This window comes from Cetorhinus maximus, chromosome 6 (genome assembly GCF_964194155.1).
Source record: "Cetorhinus maximus chromosome 6, sCetMax3.hap1.1, whole genome shotgun sequence".
Taxonomy (NCBI): Eukaryota; Metazoa; Chordata; class Chondrichthyes; order Lamniformes; family Cetorhinidae; genus Cetorhinus; species Cetorhinus maximus.
The window spans coordinates 98,014,378-98,039,550 of NC_135884.1; the positions used below are offsets into that span (position 1 = coordinate 98,014,378).

The following is a 25,173-nucleotide window of genomic DNA, read 5'->3' on the forward strand; positions in this document are numbered from 1 at the left end:
AACTTTTAAACTTAGAAAACTATTTTGACTTATTGGAAAAAGATTTGTTGCACTAAAACTAGAGGCATGGTTTCTACCTGTGTAACAGAACTATCATATTTTTCTTGATATTACTGTGGGATACTTTAAAGCAGGCTTATGTTTGCGGGTGTGTAGGTTTCTGTGGGTGTGAATAATTTAAGAAAACTGCAGACTGTTAGACTGCAAGGTTTGAATCATCAAAGGGATTAAGTATAAAAAACAGGTAGCTGAAGTGCTACTGAACAAGCTAAGTAAAATGGAATTTGCATTTTTAGAAAAGTGGAGAGGTTTTTCAAAGGGACATGGTAAGATATTAACAACTGGCAAGATAAATAAAGCAAAGTTATTATGTTTATTTTTCCCAAAAGTCTTGGCCATAATGATAACATGAAAGATTTTTATATTCTGGGGAAAGTAACTTCTAAAGACAATGGGATTTACAGATCAAAAAGGGATAAATATATTTAAAGAAGGATGAAAGGCTGTATGACATGTGGCCGTGAGAGATCTGGAAAGGTGACTATGTGAAAGAGACTTGCGAAAAAGCCTCTAGCCACTCTGCAAAAAAAAGTTGTGTTAAAAGCCTTTGGTAGTCCATTGTCCAGTGGTTACTTGTGGTAAAACTGCTGGATGACTTTATAAATTTGGAATCTATTTGGACTGTTGCTTTAAAGGGGTTGTGTAGTTAGGAGTCTAACTAGGCTAAGTAGGGGTTTTTGGAACTGCTATAAATATGTACCTGTAATCTTGTGTGTGTTTAAGTTTGTTGTTCTTTTGTTAATAAATATTTTAATTTAATCTTTAAAAATCTCTGAAAGTGGCGGTGGACTCATTACTTCTGATTTCAGTGCACAAGCCTTCTCATAATAAATACAAATTGCAAAATCGTTGTGATAGCGTGGCCAAGTTTCCCTTGTGGATTTGTTCAGCCTGACAAATACCACCTGCCATATCATAACAAAATTGAGGGCTCTTTGTGGGATTTTTAAAATTCCTTGATTGGCTTGGAGTTGGTACATCTCAAGTCTATGAGTACGAGAAGAACATTGAACTCAGGAATTGGTGTTGAGGGATTTTAAAGTGGTTAGACTGCAAAAATGGCTTTAACAATTGCTAAGACTTTTCTGGGAGTGGAAAATGTAACCCTGATCGGTTTGCAAAAAGTAACCAAGGCTCAGGTAACAGAATTGGCAGATAAGTTGCAGTTAGGATTAACCACAGAAGCAAAGAAAGCAGACGTAATTGAAGTTATAGCGCAGCATTTGAAATTGGAAGGGATACCTGAAATTAGTGAGTCACAGCTGGAGGTAGTGAGACTTCAGTTGCAAATGAAAAAAAAAACTTGAACTGGAGGCAAAGGAGAGGGAAAATGAAAAAGAGCATTTCAAAGAGAAATGGAAATGAGAAAACTTGACCTTCAGAGAGAAGAATTAGCAATGGAGGAAAGAGAAAAGGAAAGAGAAAGAGAATATCAACTTAAAAGGCTGGAAGTTAAAAAAAGAGACTTCAGCTGCTGAGGAAACCTCTGATGTGGAAACAACTGCTCTCAACCTAAAACCCAGCGGGGAGATGTTTAACTTTGTGCAGGCTCTTCTGAAGTTTGAGGAAAAGGATATAGAGGCGTTCTTTATTTCGCTTGAGAAGTTAACTAAGCAAATGAAATGGCCACAAGAATTCTGGACATTACTTTTATAGTCTAGGTTGGTAGGTAGAGCTCATGAGATGTATGCATCGCTGTCAGAAGAAGATCAGTGGATTATGAGGCAGTAAAAAAAGACTGTTTTGGGTGCATATGAGTTGGTTCCTGAGGTATTCAGGGAGAAATTTCAGAATGTAAGGAAACGGCCCAGACAGACTTATATTGAGTTGAGAGAGCAAAACAAAGTAATTTTGACTGGTGGATATGGGCATTAAATGGAGAGATGACATTTGCAGCTCTTGGAGAATTTAAAGGTTCCATTCCTTCGTTAGTTAGAACTCATGTGGAAGAACAGAGGGTTAACATGGCTAGGCAAGCAGCTGATGATTATGAGCTAGTCCATAGACCAAAACTTTTTTTTCCTTAACCCATTTAAATCAGAGAAGGGTAGAAAATGGGAAGGTGACAGGAAGGCAGGTAGTCAGGAAAGAGAAGGAGCAGTCGGGAAATTTTCAGGAAGCTTCTCAGACCACAAAGGAAGGTGCTGAGGGTGGGAGTGACACTCGAAGACTTAAATGTTTTCATTGTAATAAGTTGGGGCGCACAAAGTCAATGTGTTGGAGGTTACAGGGAAAACCTATTGCAGTAATTGGAACACAGAAAAATTCTGGAAGTAAGAGTACTGTAGGTTCTGAGATCCAGGGGCAAGAAAAACCACTGGTTTGTGTACAGATAAAGTAGGAAGAATCAGTGGTAGGTAAAGAAGTGGAAATGTGTTCACAATTTACCCAAGGGAGTTCTGAAGGGCAGGTTACAGAAATATTTAAAGATTTTTTATGTGAAGGGAAAGTCTTCCCATGTGTACAGGGTGGAGTAGGCAAATATATTAAAATTTTAAAGGACACAGGGGCTAGTCAGTCCTTAATGTTATGGGATAGTGCTATTTGTTGTCCAGAGGGGGTATTGCAGGAAAGAGTGGTAATAAGTGGAATTCATGGAGATGCTAACCTATTCCATTGTGGAAGGTAAATTTAAGAGTAAATTGAAAACAGGTGAGGTGATTGTTGGAGTAGTGGAAAAATTGCCCATTGCAGTGGTTCAATTTATCTTAGGTAATGATATAGCTGGGTCACAGATGTTGGTGATGTCTACTGTAGTCGAGCAGCCTGTGGAAATGCATTCAACAAAGAGGTTGCAGAAGCAACATCCTGGATTGTTTCCAGATTGTGTAGTAATAAGATCACAAACTCACAGGTTGAAACAGGAAGAGGAGGAATCTAAAAGTCAGGGGAAGGATGCTGACCTCCAATTAGCTGGATCTGCCTTTGAAAAGATTGTGCAGGAAAAGAAGGTTGAAGAGAATGAAGCTGAAGTGTTGAGCTCAGTGAAATTGGTAGAATTACAGCAGAAGGATCCAGGAATAAAGAAGTTATATCAGATGGCTTATTCGGAAACAGAGGCAGAATGTATTCCAGAATGTAATTACCTTAAGATAATGCGTTAATGAGGAAATGGAGGCCGCCTCATATTCCAGCAGATGAGAAGTGGGCGGTAGTATATCAAATAATTATACCATTTGGATGCAGAAATGAAATATTGCAACTAGCTGATAAAATTCCAATAGCTGGACATTTAGGAATTAGGAAAACTCAGGCGAAAATACAAAATATTTTTATTGGCCTGGAGTGCATAAAGATGTAGTCAAACTCTGTAGATCATGTCACACATGTCAGGTGAAAGGAAAACCTCAAGCAGTGATTAACCCTGCATCTTTAATTCCGATTCAAGCATTTGAGGAACCTTTTACCAGGGTCTTGATCGATTGTGTAGGGTCCTCCCTAAGACCAAAAGTGGAAATCAATAATGGATGTGTCTACAAGATTTCTGGAAGTGATACCTTTATGAAATATTACAACAAAGCAAATTGTAGAGGAGTTGACCAAATTTATTTTACAAGGAATGGGTTACCAAAGAAATACAATCCGACAGTGTTCAAATTTCATGCCACAGTTGTTTAAGGAAGTAATGAACAGCCTGGGGATAAAACAGCTTATCATCCTGAATTACAAGGTGCTTTAGAGAGATGGCATCAAACTTTAAAAACTATGATGAGGACTTGCAGTCAAGACTATCCACAGGACTGGGATCAGGGGATTCCATTTTTATTATTTGCTATTAGAGATGCCCCTAACAAATTGACAGGATTTAGTCCTTTTAAATTAGTCTATGGTCATGAAGTATTAGGATCACTTAAGTTGATTCAGGAGAAACTAGTGGGTCAGAGTTCAGAAACTACTCTCCTGGATTATGTGACAAAATTCAGAGAAAGATTGAACAGAACATGTGAGTTAGCTAAGGAACATTTAAAGATATCACAGCAGGGGATGAAGACAAATGCAGAAGAGGGCAAAAGCTCGTAGTTTCGTTGCTGGGGAAAAGGTGTTAGTTTTATTACCAGTGTCAGGTGAACCATTAAAGGGAAGGTTTAGTGGGTCTTACTGGATTGAAAAGAGACTGAGTGAAGTAAATTATTTAATAAATACTCCAGATAGAAGCATAGTGTGTGTAATGTAAATATGCTTTAAAAGTACTTTGATAGAGAGGATAAACAAATTGAAGGTATTAGTAGTGGTAAATAAAGAGAAAGAGGTAGAAAAGAAGGATTTTGAAATTGATTTTCCTCTAATAAAATAGGATAATGAGGGGGGTATTTAAAAATTTAAATTTTTAATATTGAGTTACCTTCCAGACAAGTGTCAAAGGGATTTGGAAAAGCTTTTGCAGTCACCTAAAGCTATTTGTGGAGATAAGCTGGGGAGGACAAATTTAGCTATACATGATGTAAATGTGGGAGGTTCAGTTTCAATAAGGCAACATCCTTTATAGATTAAATCCAGTAAAAATAGCACAAGTACAAAAAGAAATCAAATCCATGCTTCAAAATGACATCATACAGTAACTGGAGTTCGCCTGTTGCACTGGTGCCAAAACCGGATGGGACACAAAGGCTGTGTGTAGATTATCAAAAAGTGAATGCAGTGACAAAAGCGGATTCATATCTTATTCCATGGTTGGAAGATTGTATTGAGAAAGTGGGACAATCAGAATTTACAAAGGTTGACTTGCTGTGAGGATATTGGCAAGTACTGTTATCAGAAAGAACAAAAGAGATATCAGCTTTTATAATGCCAGATGGACTATATCAGTTTAAAGTTATGCCATTTAGTACGAAGAATGCACCAGCAAACAAAGTAATCACAGGACTGAGCAATTGCGCTGTTTATATTGACAACTTGGTAGTTTTCAGTCAAACGTGGGAGGAACATTTACAACATCCGAAAGAACTGTTTGATCGACTGCAAGAAGCTAATTTGGTGGTGAACCCGGCTCAGACTAAGTTTGCAAAAGCGCAAGTTACATATTTAGGCCACACCATTAGATGTGGTAAGGTGGCCCCACGAGATGTGAAAGTGAAAGCCATCGTGAATTTCTGAGTGCCTACAGCAGAACAAAAAGTTTTGAGATTTCTAAGTATGAATGGATTTTATCTGAAGTTTGTATGACATTTTAGCAGTGTGGTTGCTCCATTGACTGAACTACTAAAAAAGAACAAGAAATTTCAATGGATACAGGAGTGTCAGAATGCATTCAACAGTTTAAAAACTGTGTTCACTGCTACACCAGTGTCAGCAGCACCTAATTATGCCAAGCAGTTTAAGTTGCCAATTGTTGCAAGTGATCTGGGTATTGGTGCTGTGTTGTTACAGAAGGTAAAACAGGAATTGAAAAACCAATAGGATATTTTCCACGAAGGCTGAATGTACATCAGAAAAGATACTCAACCATTGAAAAAGAGACACTAGGTCTGGTGTTAGCATTGCAGCATTTCAAGGTTTATGTTGCAAGCAATTCTTCAGAAACAATTGTTTATACAGACGACCATCCTTTAAAATTTCTGGACAAATTTCGAGTCCAAAGTGCAAGACTGTTCAGATGAAGTTTATTACTGCAACCATTTAATTTACAGATTATACGTGTGGCTGGACGAGAAAATTTAATTGCAGTTGCATTGTCAAGAGTTTAAAGTTCAGAAGGAAATTGGACATTTGAAACGTGGACACTGGGCTGAAGTGACCTCTGTTGATGCAAAGAATTTGTATATATTGTTATATCAATGCATGTACCTGGGAGTGTAATAGTTTTGTGTATATAGATAAGTATGGTAAATAATGCAAAATGGGTTGAGAAAATGAAACCGTCTTTTAGAATTATGACAGTTCATTTTTCCATAAAGATGGAGGTGTAATGGAACTATCATATTTTCCCTGATATTACTGTGGGATACTTTAAATCAGGCTTATGTTTGTGTGTGTGCAGGTTTCTGTGTGAATAATTTAAGTAAACTGCAGACTGATAGACTGCAAGGTTTGAATCATCAAAGGAGTTAAGTATAAAAAGCAGGTATTTGAAATGCTAATGGCAAACTAAGTAAAATAGAAATTTGCGTTTTTAGATAAGAGGAGAGGTGGTTGGCTTTTCAAAGGGACATGGTAAGATGTTTACAACTGGCAAGATAAATGAGGCAAAGGTATTATGTTTATTTTTTCCAAAAGTGCTGGCCATAATGATAACATGAAAGATTTTTATATTCTGGGAAAAATAACTTCTAAAGACAAGTGGAAACAATGGGACTTACAGATCAAGAATAGAAAAATATATTTAAAGAAAGATGGAAGGCTGTGTGAGGTGTGGCCATGTGAGATCTGGAAAGGTGACTGTGTGAAAGAGACTTGGGGCAAAAGCCTCTAGGCACCCCGCAAATGTTTGCTGTTCCAGTAACCAAAGTTGTGTTAAAAGCCTTTGGAAGTCCATTGACCATTGGGTGCTTGTGGTAATATTGCTGGATGACTTTATAAATTTGGAATCTATTTGGACTTTTGCCTTAAATGGGGTGTGTAGTTAGGAGTCTGGTTAAGCAGGGATTTTGGGAACTGTTATAAATGTGTAACTATAATCTTGTGTGTGTTTAAGTTTGTCCTTCTTTTGTTAATAAATGTTTTAATTTAATCTTTAAAAATCTCTAAAGGTGGTAGTGGACTCATTACTTCTGACTTCAGTGCACAAGCTTTCTCATAATAAATACAAATTGCAAAATCGTTGTGATAGCGTGGCCTAGTTTCCCTTGTGGATTTGGTCAGCCTTGCAAATACCACCTGACATATCATAACACTTTGCTAAAGTAGGGACCAAAAAAAATGTTTAAATTTTTGCTGTATGCCAGGATTAGCTATGTTTTCTTTCTTTGAAAGAATACTGCAGCTGTTCACACACAAGATTGGGTACAATACTGTAGTCTGTCAAACTTGCTCAAAATTACTCGCTCAAGCAACATTTCCATCAGATTCCATTTTATGTAAGCATTATCCATATGTTTACAAATTATAAAACTTAAAAGAATTCCTATCTCTAGGCTATCAGTGCCTACCCAATTCTAGTGTTGTTATATGTGAGAGAAATGCACAAACAATTGATCAAATCTCAAGGAACCTTACAAAGCGATAGCAAACCTCTTCAATTACAAGCACATAGCTGATTACAAGTCTCCTTCATTGTTTGCGGGAGCATTACAATCCAGCGAATAACGTGGTCAACAAACTAAGTTGATGGGTTACAAACTGAGGCAAGCAGATCGACCAGCAATTTGGTTATATAATTCATTATGTGTTTTTCCCTCCCTAATTGATGTGGAGCTGGCTGAAACTTTCTCTGGAGCTCTCAACTCATGGTCTGATTGATCAACCCTCCCCAAACTTAACCCTTCATCTGGCTAGGAAATATCTGCTTTTTCTTCTCATCCTGTGCATTATTATGCAACTGCACTCAGATAAAAAAAAAATGATTGTGACTTTCAACTCAAATGTTTAATTTGAATTGAGTTTGGCATTCGAACTATTTTAATTTTATAACCAGAAAAAATTCAACAAGAACTATTGGGTCTCTGATGAGTGTGTAGGTCAGGGTGACAAGCACAGAATTTGAACTTTTCTTGCTGCACTCAAGGGATTTCTGGCTATAAAGCTGAAGAACATATGCCATGTCTGATTCCTATTTTGATTAGATACCAAATAGCAAAATGTCCAACTCTGTTTTAACATTTGGCACTTAAGCTGGGTTATTCTAGTAAGGTCAGACTGACCGAAAAGAGAGTTTTTGTTTGTTTGTTTGAAAAGACCAAATGGCTGAGTTTAGTTCAATACAAGATTATTTTTGAACTACTCTTACCTTCAGTTATTTCAAAGACATATGCCACTGCACACCCAGCCTTTGGTTAATCCCATATCAGGGATGCAAATGCTTGCAAAACATTAGATATACAATAAACATGTTGAATTCTTCCAAACTGAGGGAACATATATATAAGAGACCATCTGCAAGAAGCACAAGTCAGAAAAAGGTTGACCTAATTGTAGCACTGATTGTCTGACCCAATCTCCCATTCTCAGGGAGTGGGGTGGTGGGGAACAATTCATTCCAATAGTTAAGGGGTTATTCCATTCTCCTTGCACCAAATGCAGCCAAACTGCAGTTAGTAAAAGTGCAGTCTGTCAGGTTAAAAGGGCATTGTCATCCAAGGAAAACAGTGACAGTGTCATTTTACTGGAAATTTGTCAACATTAAAACAGACTGACATAGTCTCATCATTGAATAACTTTGTTTATAGAAAAAAAAACAGACCAGTGAATTAAAACATGATGTGTGGACTTTGGTTGTTTGATGAGGGAAAAGCCCAGAGGAGATTAGGTTTCAATTTTCAGTATTCACAAAGTACTTGTGGATGAGTGAGGCCATTTGGTCTGTCTTGGCACATCCATCCAGAAAGATCTTTATGTCTGTTGCATTATCCAATTGACTTTGAAGAGTTGTCAGGTTTTTACCTCCACTACTCCATCCACGCAATAATTGTGTGTGTGTTAAATTTCCCTTTGTTAGTTTGAACCTGTGCTCCCTGCTCCAAATCTTGCAATTTAGGTTTAGTTTTACATACTACTAGCTCTCTTAAAAATTACTAAGATCACTGCAAAATGCCTCCTTTTAAGGCCAAAGAGTCTACAGTTCTTCTGGCATATGAGCAGCCTTCTTTGCACTGTCTCCAAGACTCAAGTGTTTCCCTTGTGACTTGGCGATCAGAACAGGACACCAGTCTGACCAGAATACTGTGATTTGATCACAATCTCTTTTGACTTGTAGTCTACTGTTTCAGCTACATAGTTAAGCATTCCATATTGGCTATGCCAGTTACTGGTTTGCATTGGCTGAACATGTTGAGTGTCAGGTATTTCCCTCCAAAAGCAATGTGAAAACACTAAAATAAGCAATTAAGATGCATGTATGTTAGTGCATTCATAATGTACTGTCCAAACTTAAAGTAACTGCTTATGGTGAATAACTTATCAATGAAGAGGCAAGTAACATTGCGCATTATATCCACTTAAGGCCATGGGGTCTCAAAGCATCAATATTTATATTTGGTATGAAATGTATATAATATTTGCCATTAATTTACTGTAATTTTGGATGTCAGGAAGAGGCGAAAGCATTTTGACCTTGATGAGCAGAAACAAACCCATTTTATGTTCAAACTCAGCAAGTTAATTGTTTAACTGAGCCATGTTTCTCTTTGCAAATTTTGCAGACAGCAAAATTCTCTACTGCAGCTGGTAGTACTGAAAGCAGCCCAGCTCCTGAAACACCAGATCACCAACTACAAGCAGATGAAGAGCACGAGAACATGAAAAATATTTTGACTGTACCAGAGCCACAGACCCGAAGGAGCAGAGGCAATAGATGTGAGCTTTATTTCTCTCTTTTTATTGGGAGTGGATCAGTCCATGCTGCTTTTTTCAGTGTGTCCAGCCAGAGTATTTTAGCATTCTGTACATCTTGGGACTATATAAATCCAACACAAGTTAGCTGACCAGTTTAAAGTGTGAATATTGGTGAAATTCTCCCCAACTTTCTGTCCTGAGGCAACATTCATCAGAGTTTATTTCCAGATTTAGCACTGTTCGATTACATCTTATTGGGTTCTTTTAAGTAAAAATCCTATGGGATTCACAGCTGTAGAATTTAGATCCACACTAAGGCGCGAATTTTACACTCCATGAACGGGAGTGTTTCCCGCCTCGCAGAGTGTATTGTATGGCGTGATGATGTTGGGCGCCGTTGCTGATGTCATCATGCTGGTTTCTAATCGTACCATGTGTGGGCGGGTCAAAAGGACAGGAGACCACCCATATTTAGATGTCCATTTAAATGCCTATTGAAGCATTAACAAGCAATCAGAGTGTAGTAATGTGGGCAGAAGGCGAGATCAGAATTACGTGTGGTGTGAACCTTGTTTTTCTAAGGGCAGGCTTGTTAGGGTGGGTTTTTAAACTGCAGCTGAAAGTAGAGTCTCAGCCTTGCAGTTCAGAAAGCTCTGGTTGCAGGGAGTGCTCATTTGACTGGGCCTTGCAGAATTTTGAATTCTCTATCCTTAGAAGGACTCTCTCCTCATTGGGAGGGGTCTCCTTAAGCCTTCATTCTCTCCATCAGCCAGGGGTGAGTGCTGTAAACTCTCCAACACAGATGGAGATTGTGCTCTCAGTAGGAGGCACAATCTTCAGTAAGGAGGAGAGGAGGATTAGGAGGAAAAGGAGGAGGAGAAGGGTCAGAGGTCATAGGGGATGCCCTGGAGGCAGTGGCTCCTCAGGATGGGGACAGACGAGCGCCAGGTCCTGATGCTGAGGCAGAGCCTGGAGATCCTCCACGCAGGCACTGAAGACATTACGCTGCACCGAGGGTGTACAGGCAGCGCGCCAGCTACCTTGAAATGATTGAAACCCAGTGCCAAAGACTGAAGGTCTCAAGGGGAGCTGTCACATCCCTTTGTGAAATGCTGACTGAAGAGATTGCATCAAACTGCCTTGGTGGCCACCGATGACTGTCACCCTGAAGATTACAGTGGTGCTCAACCTTTTCGCTGCAAGCTCCTTCCAGGCAGCAACCGGGGACCTGGCAGGGCAAACCCGGCCAGCTGCATACCACTGCATCGAGGTATTCACTGATGCAATGTTCCGGAGGACTGGAAATTGCATTACTGTCACCATTGATGTGCAAAGCCAGATGGAGAACAACTGAGGATTTGCAGAAATTGCTGGTTTCCTCAGGGTGCAAGGAGCCATCGATTGCTCCCACGTAGCCATCAAGGCTCCTGCGGGACAGCTCTGTGTGTTCATAAACAGAAAGGGTTTCCACTCAATCAATGTTCAGCTGGTCTGCAACCACAAATGGCGGGTCATGCAAGTTTGTGCCAGATATCCAGCCAGCAGCCATGATGCTTATATACTGAGAAATTCGCAAATACCAGCAGTTTTCACTGGCAGTTGGCTTTTGGGAGATAGGGGTTATCCTCCGAAGAGATGGCTTATGACACCTGTGAGGGTTCCCAGATCAGAGGGAGAGAGACAGTTTAGTAAGAGTCAGGCCAGCACCAGGGCCATTGTGGAGCAAATAATCCGCCTTCTGAAAAAGTGTTTCAGATGCCTGGACCGATCAGGAGGTACATTGCAGTACTGTCCCTCAGGGGTCTCCCTGATGGTCGTGGTCTGATGTGTCCTCCACAGCATAGCTATACAAAGAGGAGATACTTTGGAGGATGATGAGAGATCAGAAGGGGACCAGTCATCTGAGGACGATGGCGAGGATGAGGCAAGGGAAACCAGCGACGTCGTGGTGGGTGTCCCTGGCTGCGAGTGGGCAGATGGCTGTGACACTAAGGATTCCCCTTAATACAACAGCAATTTGTGTAGAATCTTGCAATACACCAACGTCACACATATGTGGGGAATTAGATACCTCCATTTCACACTTAGAATGAGCAACTTTTCCACTGACCCACAGGAATGTAGATGTGCTTCAGCCCTCCCTCAAATTTGGAAATCCTACCTTCACCTACAGACACTAGTCAAACATCTTGCAGCTATGGAAAATAACGCAAGGATGAGGAAATGTGACTTTGGAGTTTAATGAGCAGGATTTACAAACAATGCACATTGTCAATGCTAGTTCTCACCCATGTGCCCCTCCTCATGACTACTGTGAATATGGACAAAAACGTTGACATATGCTCTGGCACAGTATTCCCCCCCTCGCTTGTGGCTGCACTGGAGAGAGGCGTCTGATCTGCCAACCCCTTTGTCCTGGATGACATTGGCGGGCGTCCTCTGTATGGCTTAGGCTTTGAGGTGCCGGCCACTTCAGGAGACTCTTGCGCAGATGCATGCAAGTCTTCTGTTGCCGCTGCAATGGTCGACTCCTGTGGCTGATGGATGGAGGAGATGCTGCCCTCTCACTAGCACCATGAGAGGAACTCTCAGATAGAGGTTGCAGCTGCTCATTCCCTGCCACAAGGGCCGGTTGGTCCTCCCTACCAGCCGGAGAGGTTTCAGGAGCTGGGTGGGCAACCAAGCTCACAATTCCCTGTTGCCTTGGGCCTGAGCTCAGAGCCACGGTGATGGCGAGGTCAGAACGAGGACAGTCGCATCCCAATATGCTCAGTTTGCCCCTCCAGGACAGTCACCAGTCTGTCCATGGTGGAAGCTTGGCGATCTGAAGAGTGGGTGATCACAGCACTTATGATCCGGATGGACACCTCAACAGTCCGGGCTAGAACACACAGCCTCTCTGGTATATCAGCCGTATCTTCACGGACCTCGCGCTGCACATACAGCATCTGCCGCCTTACGGACAACTCCAGTAGCTCATCATCTGACTCAAATTCAGACTCTGGATCACCCTGTGCACTCCTCTGACTGCCTGAGGCCTGCTCCACCACTCTCCAGCAGCTGCACTTGCGATTGTGAAGTGTCCTCACCAGTGCATACATGTCCCATGTCCGATGCACTGCACCCTGCTGAAGTGCCAATATCTGTGATAGTACTGGGTGCCAAGAGAGGATGTGACAGCGCACCATCCCAGGGTCCCTCGAAGTAGGAGAAATGAGGTTGGTGAGGTCTCCGATGGAGGCAACGCTAAGAGATTTCTCCTGTAACGAACATAATTCATTCTGGGGGGTGGTCATTGATTAACATATTTCTAAATGCGTGATGTCTAACTCTTGACTCCTGTACATCTCCTCATGGCCAGACATGCATTAATTAACTCCACAGAAACAAAGGGCGGAATTGTCCCAGATTTGTTCTATGTGCGGTAGTGGGCAGGAAAAGGACGTTTTACCCGCTGGCCGCAATGGTGGGGTTTCACGCTGTATCGTCCCAATCTCACCTCATTAATCATGCATTCCTGGGAAACACGCTGATTCACCCACCATGCCATCATCTCGCCACTTCTTCATGCTGGGCGCCATATTTAAAGTGCAGCCACGCGCACACCTCTCCAGCCCAGGACTGCTGCATAGAAGACATGGTCCTGAAAGGCAAGAAGACTGCAGCCCCACCGGATTCAGTGATGCATGCCTGGGACATCTTCTGGACACTGTTGGAGCCCGCCACAATATCCTCTATCCCCGCTCTGGCCGCAGTCTCACCAATCCGGCTTGGGAGGTGGTGGCAGAGGTTGTCAGTGTCAATGTTGCCCAGAAGAGGTTCACCATCCAGTGCAGAAAGAGGATGAATAATCTCATCTGTGCTGCTAGGGTAAGGCAACCAGTTTATCGCTCTGAACTCTCAAACTCACAAGCACATCACACATTCACTGGCATCTCACTCACTGCCAGCTCAAGGGACTCACTCTCTCACACAAACCCTCACATCTCCATCTGATCTCATCTCCTCTGGAGACTGTGCCCTCAGCCCTCACCATCTTAAGGCCACTGGCACAGATCAACGTGTGCCCTGACACACACCCCGGGATACCTCCTTCCCCCACTAATGCCCCAGCCCTGCAGCCTCTTCCCTTGCCTGAGGCCACTTATCCCCCTTCCCCAAGCAAGCCCTAGCCCCGCAGCCATTGAAATGCCACCCCTGCCTTACGGCTGGTCTTGTAAGCAAAGACCTGCCCATGAGCCCCACTAAAAGTGATGTGGAGCTGCCTGCGAAGCCTGGCACTGATAACCATGGGTGCTGCCCAAAGCAAGGTAGGCAAAGTCCCGAGCGAAGTGCAGCTCACCAGGTGTATGTCGCTTATGTTCAGTTGTGAAACACGTCAGCATGCAATCACACCAATGTGCCCTGATGATCCAGCGTGGGGGAATGATTCCATTGGGCTGGGCTTATAATGATTTGCAGATATATTACAATGAAGTTCTCGATGTGCGGTGGCAGGAAACGTGGCCTGCCCTTGATGAGCGGATGATTGCAAACTGGTTTCACGACGTTGTGAAACCGATTTTTGGCCTTCCCGCCATATTGTCCACTCATGCCCATCATGACACCTGACACCAGCGGGCATGGAAAATTCTGCCCAGAATATCAATGAACAAAGATGTGAATCCGCTCATGATGACAATTGTCCAGGGTCCCAAGTGTGCAATCCCAGCACAAAACACCGTGCACTTATCCATTACACCTTTAAACCACACTGACTATTTTATCTTATCACCCAGTATGATATTTTTGCCATCTCGCCAGATCCAGCCCTCCCTCCAATCTCGCCACTGCCCACACTCCTTGAACTCTCGTTGTCTACAAGGGACAGCACTTGTTCCTCAAATCAGGTGAGGATCTTTAGCCTTGCTATTCCTCCACCCGTGCAGGAGCGCTTGCGGGTGTTCTTGGCTCGCTTCTCTTGATAAGAGTTGACATGGATTTGGCATTGGCAAACTCAACTAGTCACATATCATGTCTCAGCGCCATTACCACATGAGCGGATGGCTGGCTAAAGCCTATGCTCGGGTGTCAAAATGTCAACGTGCCAACCAATCACCATCCAAAATAATAACTGCTTTGAACGCAGAGATTGCTGGTAGAAGTCAGCAGGTCTGGCATCACCTATGGAGGGAAAAGCAGAGTTAACCTTTCGAGCACGTATGACTCTTCTTCAGAGCTCTGAAGATGTCATCTGCACTGGAAATGTGTCCCTTTGTTTCCCTCTTCACGGATGATGCCAGGCCTGCTGACTTCTACTAGCATTCTCTGTTTTTCTTACAGATTTCCAGCTTCCTCAAATTTTTGCTTCACACCTAATAACTGGTTGGAATGATCCACGGCATGGATCCAGACCGCTGTGCGCCTGTGCGGACATGCAGCTATGGATGAGCTGAGAATCTGGCACACCTGCTGCATTCGCTTTTCACGTCTGACCCACACTGGACATATCTTGCTCATACTGATGCCATGCTCACCCTTGCCGGTTTCACAAGGTCATTGAATCTTTTCTGGCACTGAGTCCAGCTGCCCCTGACCACGTCAATACCCAAGATGTCCCTGGCCATCTGCTGCTACACAGCACATGTCTGCCTATGGGCCCTTCTCTTGCCACCACTCGGAATGAGGTGCTCACTTCTAGCCTCCACTGCATGGAGGAGTGTACCGAGGGCCATGTCCGTGTACCTGGGGGCAGCTTTCCTCCTTCTGGAGCAACTCTTCCCCTTGCTCCAATGGTGCAGACATCTATGTATGGAAAGATAAAATCAATGCACAAATTCTCGATGTGTACAGCTGGTAGACTTGCTGAATTATTAAAGTATGAGTTATTATGAGGCTGCAGCTGACTGTCAGACATAAGCAATAATTAACATTTACTTACCTTGATACACTGCAAAACACTACGATCCTCACTGGTCACCAGTTTGTTTCTCTCCAAGATTATTACAGGGCTTGCCTGAAAGTGAACACTGACAGGGGGCCTTTTAAATGGCTGGCCGTGACTTGGTTCTGGGTCACAGCAGCGAGCTTCCGAGCCTAACACCCGCCTTCCTGAGCGCATTGGGTGGGATGACTGTCTGTCACCTGCCCTTGCCACTAATTGGCGGCAATTAGCATTTTATTGTGCACGCTTGCGTTGTGACCTCGGAAGCCGGGAAGGTGTGGGACCTGCCAGCGGCGCGTCATCATAAAGTCCAGCCCTAAGCAACTGTCGAATTTTCCTCAGAACTCAATTCTCGCCTTCCTCACCTGAAAGCACTGGCCCTTGCTGAGGTAGCAACCCATAGAGAATGGTCACCCTTCGGCATGTGCAATTGGAGACTTTTCATTTTAGAACCGAGATGGAGAGTTTTGGCTGGCTATTTGACCATGATGCACATCATAGCCCAACTAGATTTTGTGCCCATCTGACATTCACAAACATGTACTTTCCTAACAGGGATCCTTGGACAGTGATCAGCGGCAGAAAGCTAGGCTGATGTAATTTTATTCTTTTCCCTAGCACAGGGGCCCTGAGGCCAAAGGTTGGCTCCGCACTGCCATCATGGCTCAGGTTTGCTAATTCTGAGCAGACTGAGCATGAAAAATAGAGCCTCCTTATTTTCAGTCAACTCAATATTGGGCACTTTACTTCCCAACTGAACCGTTGGGGAGGGGGAGTTGGTCGAGGTCCCTGTAGAAATTTTACAAACAAATTGGGAGCAGGAGTAGGCCACTAGGCCCTTCGAGCCTGCTCCGCCATTCAATGAGATCGTGGCTGATCTGATTGTAACCTCAACCCCACATCCTGCCTACCCCCAATAACCTTTCACCCCTTTGCTTATCAAGAATCTATCTGCCTCTGCCTTAAAATATTCAAAGACTCTGCTTCCACCACCTTTTGAGGAACAGTGTTCCAAAGACTCACAGCCCTCTGAGATTTCTCCTCATCTCTGTCTTAAGTGGGCGACCCCTTATTTTTAAACAGTAGCCCCTAGTACTAGGTTCTCCCAGAAGAGGAAATATCCTCTCCACATCGACCCTGTGAAGACCCCTCAGGATCTTATATGTTTCATTTTGAGCAGCATCATGCCTGACTAGTATACAGGAGAGATTATGGGCCAATTATTCTATGGAAGTTTGATTACTGGATATATGGTAACCACCTTTTAACTGTACAGGCAAATAAAGGCTCAGGGCGTTTATTGCATTGATAGTATTGATTTTTAAAAATCCACAGTCATTTAACACTAATAATCTTTATTACTGACGGTTGTAGAGGGATGAGAAACTAGTTTGGGCGTTTATTGGATACAACAGGTGAACCAGTTTACATGTACTTGGAGCAAATACAAAACACAACAATACAGATACACTAGATTAGCGGAAGTGTACTTTGGTCATTTCTTTGATCACAATATTCATTACAGAAGTCCGCATTTCCAGTGGGTACCTGTTTTTAAACCTAACAGATGTTTCTTTTTCTTTTCCATTTTGGTTTTTGCAGCTATTGGAAGAGTCAGTCCACCAAATCCTTCTGTTCCTAAAGATGAAGCAGCAAGTCCAGCTGATGATGCTACTGATGAAATCATGGACCGCCTGGTAAAATCGGTCACACAGAATCCCAACCAGAGGCCATCTACCCCTAAGGAACGCAAGAGATCAAGAGCAAATAGGAAATCTTGTAAGTGTCTCTATCCCTAGTAATTGGGGCTGGAGTGGGGGAGGGGGTGCTGTGAGAGGAGTGATTATGTTTCCTCAAAACTTTGTAAGATTAGAAAAATGAAGCAAATCTACTTTTGATCCGTTCTTTCCTAATGGGTTAAGACTGTTTTCATCAGAATTCTGACTATATAAGAACAGTCTTTTGTAATAATGGTAACATTTTCATGTAAGTATTCTTGAGCCCATAAATTATTAAATTGTTTTTATTAAAATATCCCATATAGCTAAATTTAATTCTACATGTAAGAGTGTCCTCCTGCTGTTTAACACATCCACTCTTATCTATCCAATCACAGGCAAAACATCTCCAGCAATGGCTTCTTTTCCTGCCCCAACTGATATCACCTTGTTTGGCTCATTATCCACTGTGTTTGATTATACCTCTGTGAAACACTTTGGGACATTTTTCTTTGTTAAAGGTGCTATACAATTGCAAGTTGTTAAAATTAAGTTAATTGAGGCAGAATATTGGCCCAGATTTTGTAGTCATTGGCAAAGAGTTGGTACTCGCTGCTGACCTTGAGAAAAGTTACGAACAAAGGGAATTCTAGAGTGTAGATTTCCTCCATTCCAACAACACTTTGAATTTGGTGCCATTTATGAGGATTTGTGGCAATCAGCAAGAAGACAGGCAGACTAAGCAACCAATCATTTTGAAAAATTCTCACAGACAGCAAAGCAGGAAGTGAAAAGCACGGAATATAAACCACACTTAAATCATTGCATATGAAGCAAAATAAAGATTGGCGCATACATATGGGATTAGTGCAATGTGGTCTGCAAATACAGAATCATGTTCATGTTTGTTCTTCGTCTATTAGTATAGACTGATATTTTGAGAAGAACTTCAGATCTAAAATGTGTCAAGGCAAAGGAAAATTCATATTTTGCTAATAAATTAGCTGGTCGTGTGTAATTGTATTAAATTCATCCATGTTCTTGTTACTTCAATTACAAAGACACTCCTCAATTTGCAACAAAAGAAAATGTCTCTTCTTGAATTTTATAAGCTTTGGCCTCTCTTTGTTATACTGTCACTCATCCATTCTATTTTTGAACCAGTGAAGTTCGGGTACAGACACTCTGTACACTCATACTTTCGGCCTCAGTGAGCAATTTTTAGGCAGGTGCTAACCTGTGCGAAATGTGGCAGAAGTTTGCTGAATATTCGTACCTAAACTTTACTGTTTATTAAATATACCCCCTTATCTTTCTCCTTCCAAAATTGTTAATTTACTCTTCTTGCAAGCAGCTAGCTATTACATATCCTGCTTTGTACTGAAATGGTGATCATTTGGTAGGGAACATAGTTCGGGCAAAAAGCACTGCAAGTTTTTATTCACCTTCCCTCCCTTAAAGCGGAATGTCTTCCAGCAACATCCAGTTTTTCCCCTACTTTGATTATAGGCGGATAAAATTATTTTCATTGAGGAATGCAAATTGGTGTGATCGACAGCTCGAGGAGTTGAACTGCTGGTTTACTGGTTGTAATATTGCACTGTCCAAGAATCTGACCTAGTGAGACATTTATAATAAAAAATGTACATGCACATTGCATTATTCATATTGCTATAATTCCTCAGGGCACACAAAACTGTCACCCAGGATTATGAAAAGTACCATGGCATGCAGCGACTAGCTCACACCTTTGTCCAGCTTGTTGTGATAATGTGATTCATTCCCTAATATGACTGACCTTTTGCCAGCCACCCCTCTGTTTTATGGGTGCAACACTCACTAGTTTTTAATCATACAAAAAATCAATTGCATTGTAATAATACAATTTTCTTTGAAGGAAGCCTTTTTTCAAGATAAGTGACACAACACTAACTGTTGGGGCAAGCCTATTAATTATCAGTTTGAAACTGGCATTTAACGTATTTAATGCAACTGCACCATTGTTACAGAGAAAGAAAGCCAACCATTGACCTTGCGCCTGACATTTATAAGAAATTTACTAATAGATCCAAGCAATTTATACACAACTTCAATTCCCTCAGAGAGCAATAACATCAACTTGCATTTATATAGTGCCTTTAAGATAGTGAAACATCTCAAGGCACTCCTCAGGACCATAATCAAACAAAATTTTACATTGAGACAGCCACATGAGATCATAGGCAATCAAAGAGGTAGGTTTTATGGAGTATCTAAAAGGAGGAGAGAGAGCTGAAGAGGCAGAGGGGTTTAGGGAGGGAACTCCAGAGGTTAAGGACCTAGGCAACTGAAGGCACAGCCACCAATGGTGGAGCAATGGAAATCACGCAAGAGACTAGACTCGGACGATTGGAGAGATGTCAGAAGACTGTAGGACTGGAGGAGGCTACAGAGATAGGAGGAATGAGGCCATGGAAGGATTTGAAAACTAGGCTGAGAATTTTAAGATCGAGGTGTTGCCAAATCAGGTGCCAGTGTAGGTCAGCGTGTATAGGACCAATGGGGGAACAGGACTTGGTGCAAGTTAGTATTCTTTCAGCAGAGGTTTGGATGAGATATTTGTGGTGGGTGCAAGAAGGGAGGCCAGCCAGGAGAGCATTGGAATAGCTAAGTCTAGATCTACCAAAGGCATGAATGAGGTTTCAACAGTAGATGAGCTGAGATAGGGATGGAATTGGGCAATGTTTTTTTTATTCATTCATGGGATGTGGGTGTTGCTGGCTAGGCCAGCACTTATTGCCCATCCCTAATTGCCCTTGAGAAGGTGGTGGTGAGCTGCCTTCTTGAACCACTGCAGTCCATGTGGTGTAGGTACACCCACAGTGCTGTTAGGGAGGGAGCAGCAGTGGATGTAGGCAGTCTTGCTGATGGAGCATTTATAACTTTGGAAGCTCAGCTCATGATCAAATAGGCTGACAAGGTTATGAATGGCCTGTTTTAGCCTCTGCCAGGGAGAGGGATGAAGTCAATAGGTAAGACCTATTGGTTGGTGGCCAAAGACAATGGCTTTGGTCTTTCCAATATTTAATTGGAGAAATCTTCTGCTCATCTAATACAGTGACCTTAAAGGACAGACCTCGATACCAGCTAAGCTTCATTACCAGATTAACCATCAGCAATGCCACAGAAGATACTCTGATGTAATCTAAACAAAATTGGTATGCTCAATATTATACTGACATATCACTGTGCACCTCCAATTCAGTGGAAAGTTATATCAATTTTAAAACCATTTGACAAACCTAATATACAAGAATGATGTATTTTGATTTGCAAGATAATTGTTCAGGACAGCCCTGTCCTTGGAGGTTACTACTTTCCCTTTTCTTTGACTTTTAGCTGGGCCCAAACAAAATTTCAGATGATTTATTATCATATTTGTTGCGCTAATGAAAATACAAGTCTTCTGGTGTTACCCTTCGTTTGCTCTCTGACAGGGATCTTGCAATTTTTACATTTTCTCTTCACTTCCAGCATGGGATTTATTTATTTTTTTGGGAAGCCAGTTAAACTTGAAGCTGTTTTTATCAGTATTTTTATTGTCAGCATGGTGCATGTTGCTAAACATGCTGGTAAATGGGATTGTAAAGTAACATCAACGGTTCCTGTTAAAAATGATTTATTAAAAATCTTTTATTTGAGAGGGGAGGTGGTAAATGTTACCAGCTGCTAAGTGAACAATCAGTACTGGAGATTGGATTAATTTGCTAGTTTTGCACCCACCATGCACATTCCCCCCTTCCCACCCTGCCCCCCCCTACTCCTCACCCTTCCTATAAAGTGCCATTAGGTCAGGTGTGAGGCATGGTGCAATTGGTAACATTATCCTTTTGAGTAAGATGATACTCCAGTGCTATATTGAGGGAACGCTGCACTGTCAGAGGTGCTATCTTATAAATGGGACATTAAACCTACCCTCTCAGTTGAATGTAAAAGATCCCATGGGACTATTTTGAAGAGCACCAGGGGAATTTTCCCAGGTGTCCTGATCAATGTTCATCCCTTAGTCAACATCATTTAAGAAGTAACCTCAGATTATCTGGCCATTATCACATTGCTGTTGTTGGAGCTTTCTGTATGCAAATTGGCTGTTGTGTTTCCTATATTACAACAGTGCCAACAATTAATAGCTATAAAGTGCTTTGGGACATCCTGAGGCTATGGAATGTGCTCTATAAATACAAGTTCTTTCTCCAGTTATAGAGCAAACAGATGCAGAGTAAATTCTACCCTCTCCTGTCCCACTGACATAACTTTCTTTCCATCTGAGAAGAAAATTCCCAGTGCACCAGTGTGAATCGTGATATCTCCCACAACTGTCATATTTACCACCTCCCTGAGTGAGACTCTGCTGTGCTGGTTTTCACTGTATCGGGGACAGTTCCATGGTGTGGCTACATCCCATTGGGACCTGGGCTGGAGTGACCAGGGTACTAGGCAGAAGTGTTCAGTTTACCTGTACTAATGGGATTGCTTTTTCTTTGCAGTGCGAAGAACCCTGAAGAGTGGTCTGACCCCGGATGTGGTTCAAGCCTTGGGTTTGTCCAAAGCGCCAGAAGTAGAAGTATAAGACATCTTGGAAGCGAGCAAAGCTCAGTGACCATCAACAACTGAGACATCTACACTAACAGCACAGAAAGATGGCGAAAGTACTTTCATATCCCTCCAGATTCCCAACAAGTTCCAGAACTTCACAAGTACTTTTAATTGTTACAGTGGCCCTGGGCCTTGTACTAGCACATTGTCGGAAGGAAACATGCGTTGAACTTAAGTCATGTGAGATGGGCTCACTAAATCTGACAGCCCAATTCATTCTACATAATAGATTCTGAGGGCAGATAAGAGTTCAGCCAAAACAATCATAAATGCTCCCTTCTCCAGTTAGGCTGAATGATGATGTTTCCTCTCAAAACTACTAGTGTTCAACTGAAAACCCATATCTATTTTCTTCCGCAATAAATTGCCTCCAATCCTTTATTGAAAGCAGCAGCTCGTGCAGCAATTCCGCGGATGTCGTTCATCCTCCAGTAATATTGCCAAGTATGAAACTGGATAGTGAGTGACATTGAGCTGCTAAACCATGAAGGGCTTCACGGCTGAACTCGACCCTGTCCTCATTCATGGTACATATGTGAACTCTGGGGGGGATTCAGTGGATAGTGATCAGGTGTGGAAGCACTGACCAAACTTTCCCTTCCCCAACCCAGAGACAATAAGACCCTTCCCACTGGTGTTCAGTAGTTAACGAGCTCACTACAGACCAGGGATGGAACTTGGAACTTGGGACTTTCCTGACACACATGGCTCACCCACTCATCATGCATTTACCCACTGAGCCAACAGGAGATGCCACTGAACTATTTTAAATAACGGACTTTAACTAGCTATGGACTTAGTGGAACCATTATGTCTGTAACCATAAGTATTTAAATTATGTAAAATTACTGGTCTTTAACCAGCACTATGTTGTAAAGATATCTTAAACTGACAGGGTGGAGAATTGATATTAATAATAATGATAACTACATTGAGTAAAAGCAAATAAAGTATATCCAATTGTCAGACTGCAACAGAAACATATTTGGAGTTGTCCTCATGCAGCATAGTAAAATTGCTGACCAACATACTTGTGTGCAGTCTATTATGGATACAAATTTGCACTGGGTGTCACATTATTCTTTTAAATGACCATGCAGAGGCAGTATTAAGATCACACTTTTAAAAACCACTAATTGATAACTTAATTGATAGATTAGTTGCAGTGTAGTTCCGACAACTACCTATAAAGATCCAAAAGTACTTTCCTTCAAATGGTTTGCAAGGTTGCTGAATTAGAGAAATGCAGAAATAAGCAATTATACTAACTGTTACAAATACATATCATTCTACTTTTAAAATAAACTATAAGATCAAAGGTCCTTCAGGATTGTGTGATGTATTTTCATGAACTTTATATTTTTATCCATGAGATTTTGTTTTTTGAATGTTTGTATAAGGGTTGTTGCAACAATTAAATGTTTCAAATTTTTCTCATGTTGCTTTGCTTTTTCTTTGTAAGCTGTGGAGGTGGTGAAAATTCATGGTTCTATTGGCTTATTTTTTGCCATCTCTTCAAATATGTCTTGAGTATAAATATTTGAAATGGAGGGCTTTAGTTGATGAGAGTCAAGATCTTCCCTCATCCAATACAAAGATGCTTCAGGTCTTTGTCATTTTCTGTGCTCTGTTAGGTCCTCTATGCTCCACACACTGCTGATAACACCAACAGGTACATCAAAGCAACTCTGACTACTTTTTCCAGGTATGGGAGTGCCACATGTGCATTCCAAGCTGTTTCTATACTGTGTCTGTGATCCCAGCATTTGAAGGATTGTAAATTTAAATCAATCCCCGCTCACTCCACTATGCAGCTGATTAAACACAAAGTGTATATTCTTGTGCAAGTGAACTCTGGCGCTTTAGCAAGAAAATTCCAAAGCTTTACTGTTATTTCACAAGATAAATACAGATGAGGAAGATCATTCAGCCCATCTGTCTAAAAAGAAAAACTGAAGGCTCTTCCCATTAGATTAGCCAACTTGCTCTGGAATAACTCTTAAGATTTTTGGCCCCACCACCATTTGTGGGTCCATTTCAAACTGCCCCAAATCTGCCCTAAAGCGTTGGAGGTTCTGCATTGTCCAAAGTCAGATGTATTTCAGATGATACATTAAACTGAGGACTCACCTGTTTTTATGGGATGACATAAAAGGTACCATAGCACTTGTTTGATGATCAGAGTGTTCTTCCCAGTGTGCTCACCAATATTCGTCATCAAATCCAAAACCGCCAAACTAGGCTACAGAGGAATAGGAAGTATCTAATCATGATGCTCCTATCATCATGACTGTGGGCTACTCTTGATGGACCCAGCTGATCTTCCCTTATCTGTCTTTTCTGTATGTTTGTATGAATTGAGTTTCATCTCACTAATGTTTATGGTGCTTGTCTGTGTGTAAACTAACCACGTATTTACCTGAAAAGTGACAGTGATTACATGTCAAGATAATTAATTGGCTGTGAAGCAACTTGCACCATCCTGATGATGTGCAAAGCACTACAATAACAAATACATTATTCCTTAAATTCACCCTTCACTGCTTTGAGCCCATGCATCCATACCTAACTGTTATGATGAGCCTTGAAGTAGTGTTCTGGGTTTACTCTTTCTATATCATTAATATCTCACACTTTTGTAAGGTCCCCCTTACCACCTTTCAAGCCTAAAGAGCTTCAGTTTCTCAAGCCTTCCTTTAGGGTTCGGTCCTATGTCATTCAGAGCTAGTCTTCTAGCTCTCCTCGACATTGCCACCAGGACTGGAATGCTTCAATTGTGCCCTGGTGGCCAAATCTGAAACAATACCTAAGGTACAGTCTGACCAGAACACTACATTTTCTGACTCAGCTTTTTATTTGACAGTTCAGTATTTTGTACACTTTGTTGGTTGCTACTATACACGGACATGATGTGCTAAGTGCCAAGTCTGTTAACATCTGCATCTCTCTTGCACCCTCATATTCCGGCATTTCTGCATTATTCATTATGTATGTTGTCCATATTTTCTTATGATGGGCGGTACCTCTTATTTTACCAATCACTATTCTTCCCATTTATAGATTTTTGCTTTTTTCTTTATGATTCATGGCTGCATCTTCTGACTGTATCTGCTTCCACCCCAGTTTAGTGAACCTGCCAAATTGCTTTCAGTTTATGAATCCAAGTCATTGATGTAAATTAGAATCCACACTGATCCCAGCACCCACTCCACTCAACACTTCCACATGCTTCCCCTAAACAGCACCTTGTTGTTCCTTTTCTTCAGTCAGTTTCTTATTTATTTCAATGTTTTACTTAAAAGTTGTTGAGCTTTGAACTTATGTAGCAACCCTTCATAGGGGGTTTTATAAAACATTCTCTGAAATTCCAAATACATGAGCCTATTTGGAATGTTAGCTCCTCAAAAAATA

The 25,173-nt window shown here is 41.7% G+C and overlaps 1 protein-coding gene across 2 annotated transcripts in view; it reads left to right on the plus strand.

The window, feature by feature from the left end:
* The window catches only part of fhod1 (formin homology 2 domain containing 1), a 343,619-nt gene extending 320,425 nt beyond the window's left edge, over nucleotides 1-23,194 (plus strand). For both annotated transcript variants that reach the window (XM_078544152.1, XM_078544153.1), the window contains 3 exons: nucleotides 9,354-9,507; nucleotides 17,012-17,188; nucleotides 21,654-23,194. In XM_078544152.1, the coding sequence (XP_078400278.1) occupies nucleotides 9,354-9,507; nucleotides 17,012-17,188; nucleotides 21,654-21,736 (414 nt within the window). In that variant the 3' untranslated portion in view covers nucleotides 21,737-23,194. The remainder of the gene's footprint in view (nucleotides 1-9,353; nucleotides 9,508-17,011; nucleotides 17,189-21,653) is intronic.
* The last annotated feature ends 1,979 nt before the right edge of the window (nucleotides 23,195-25,173 follow it).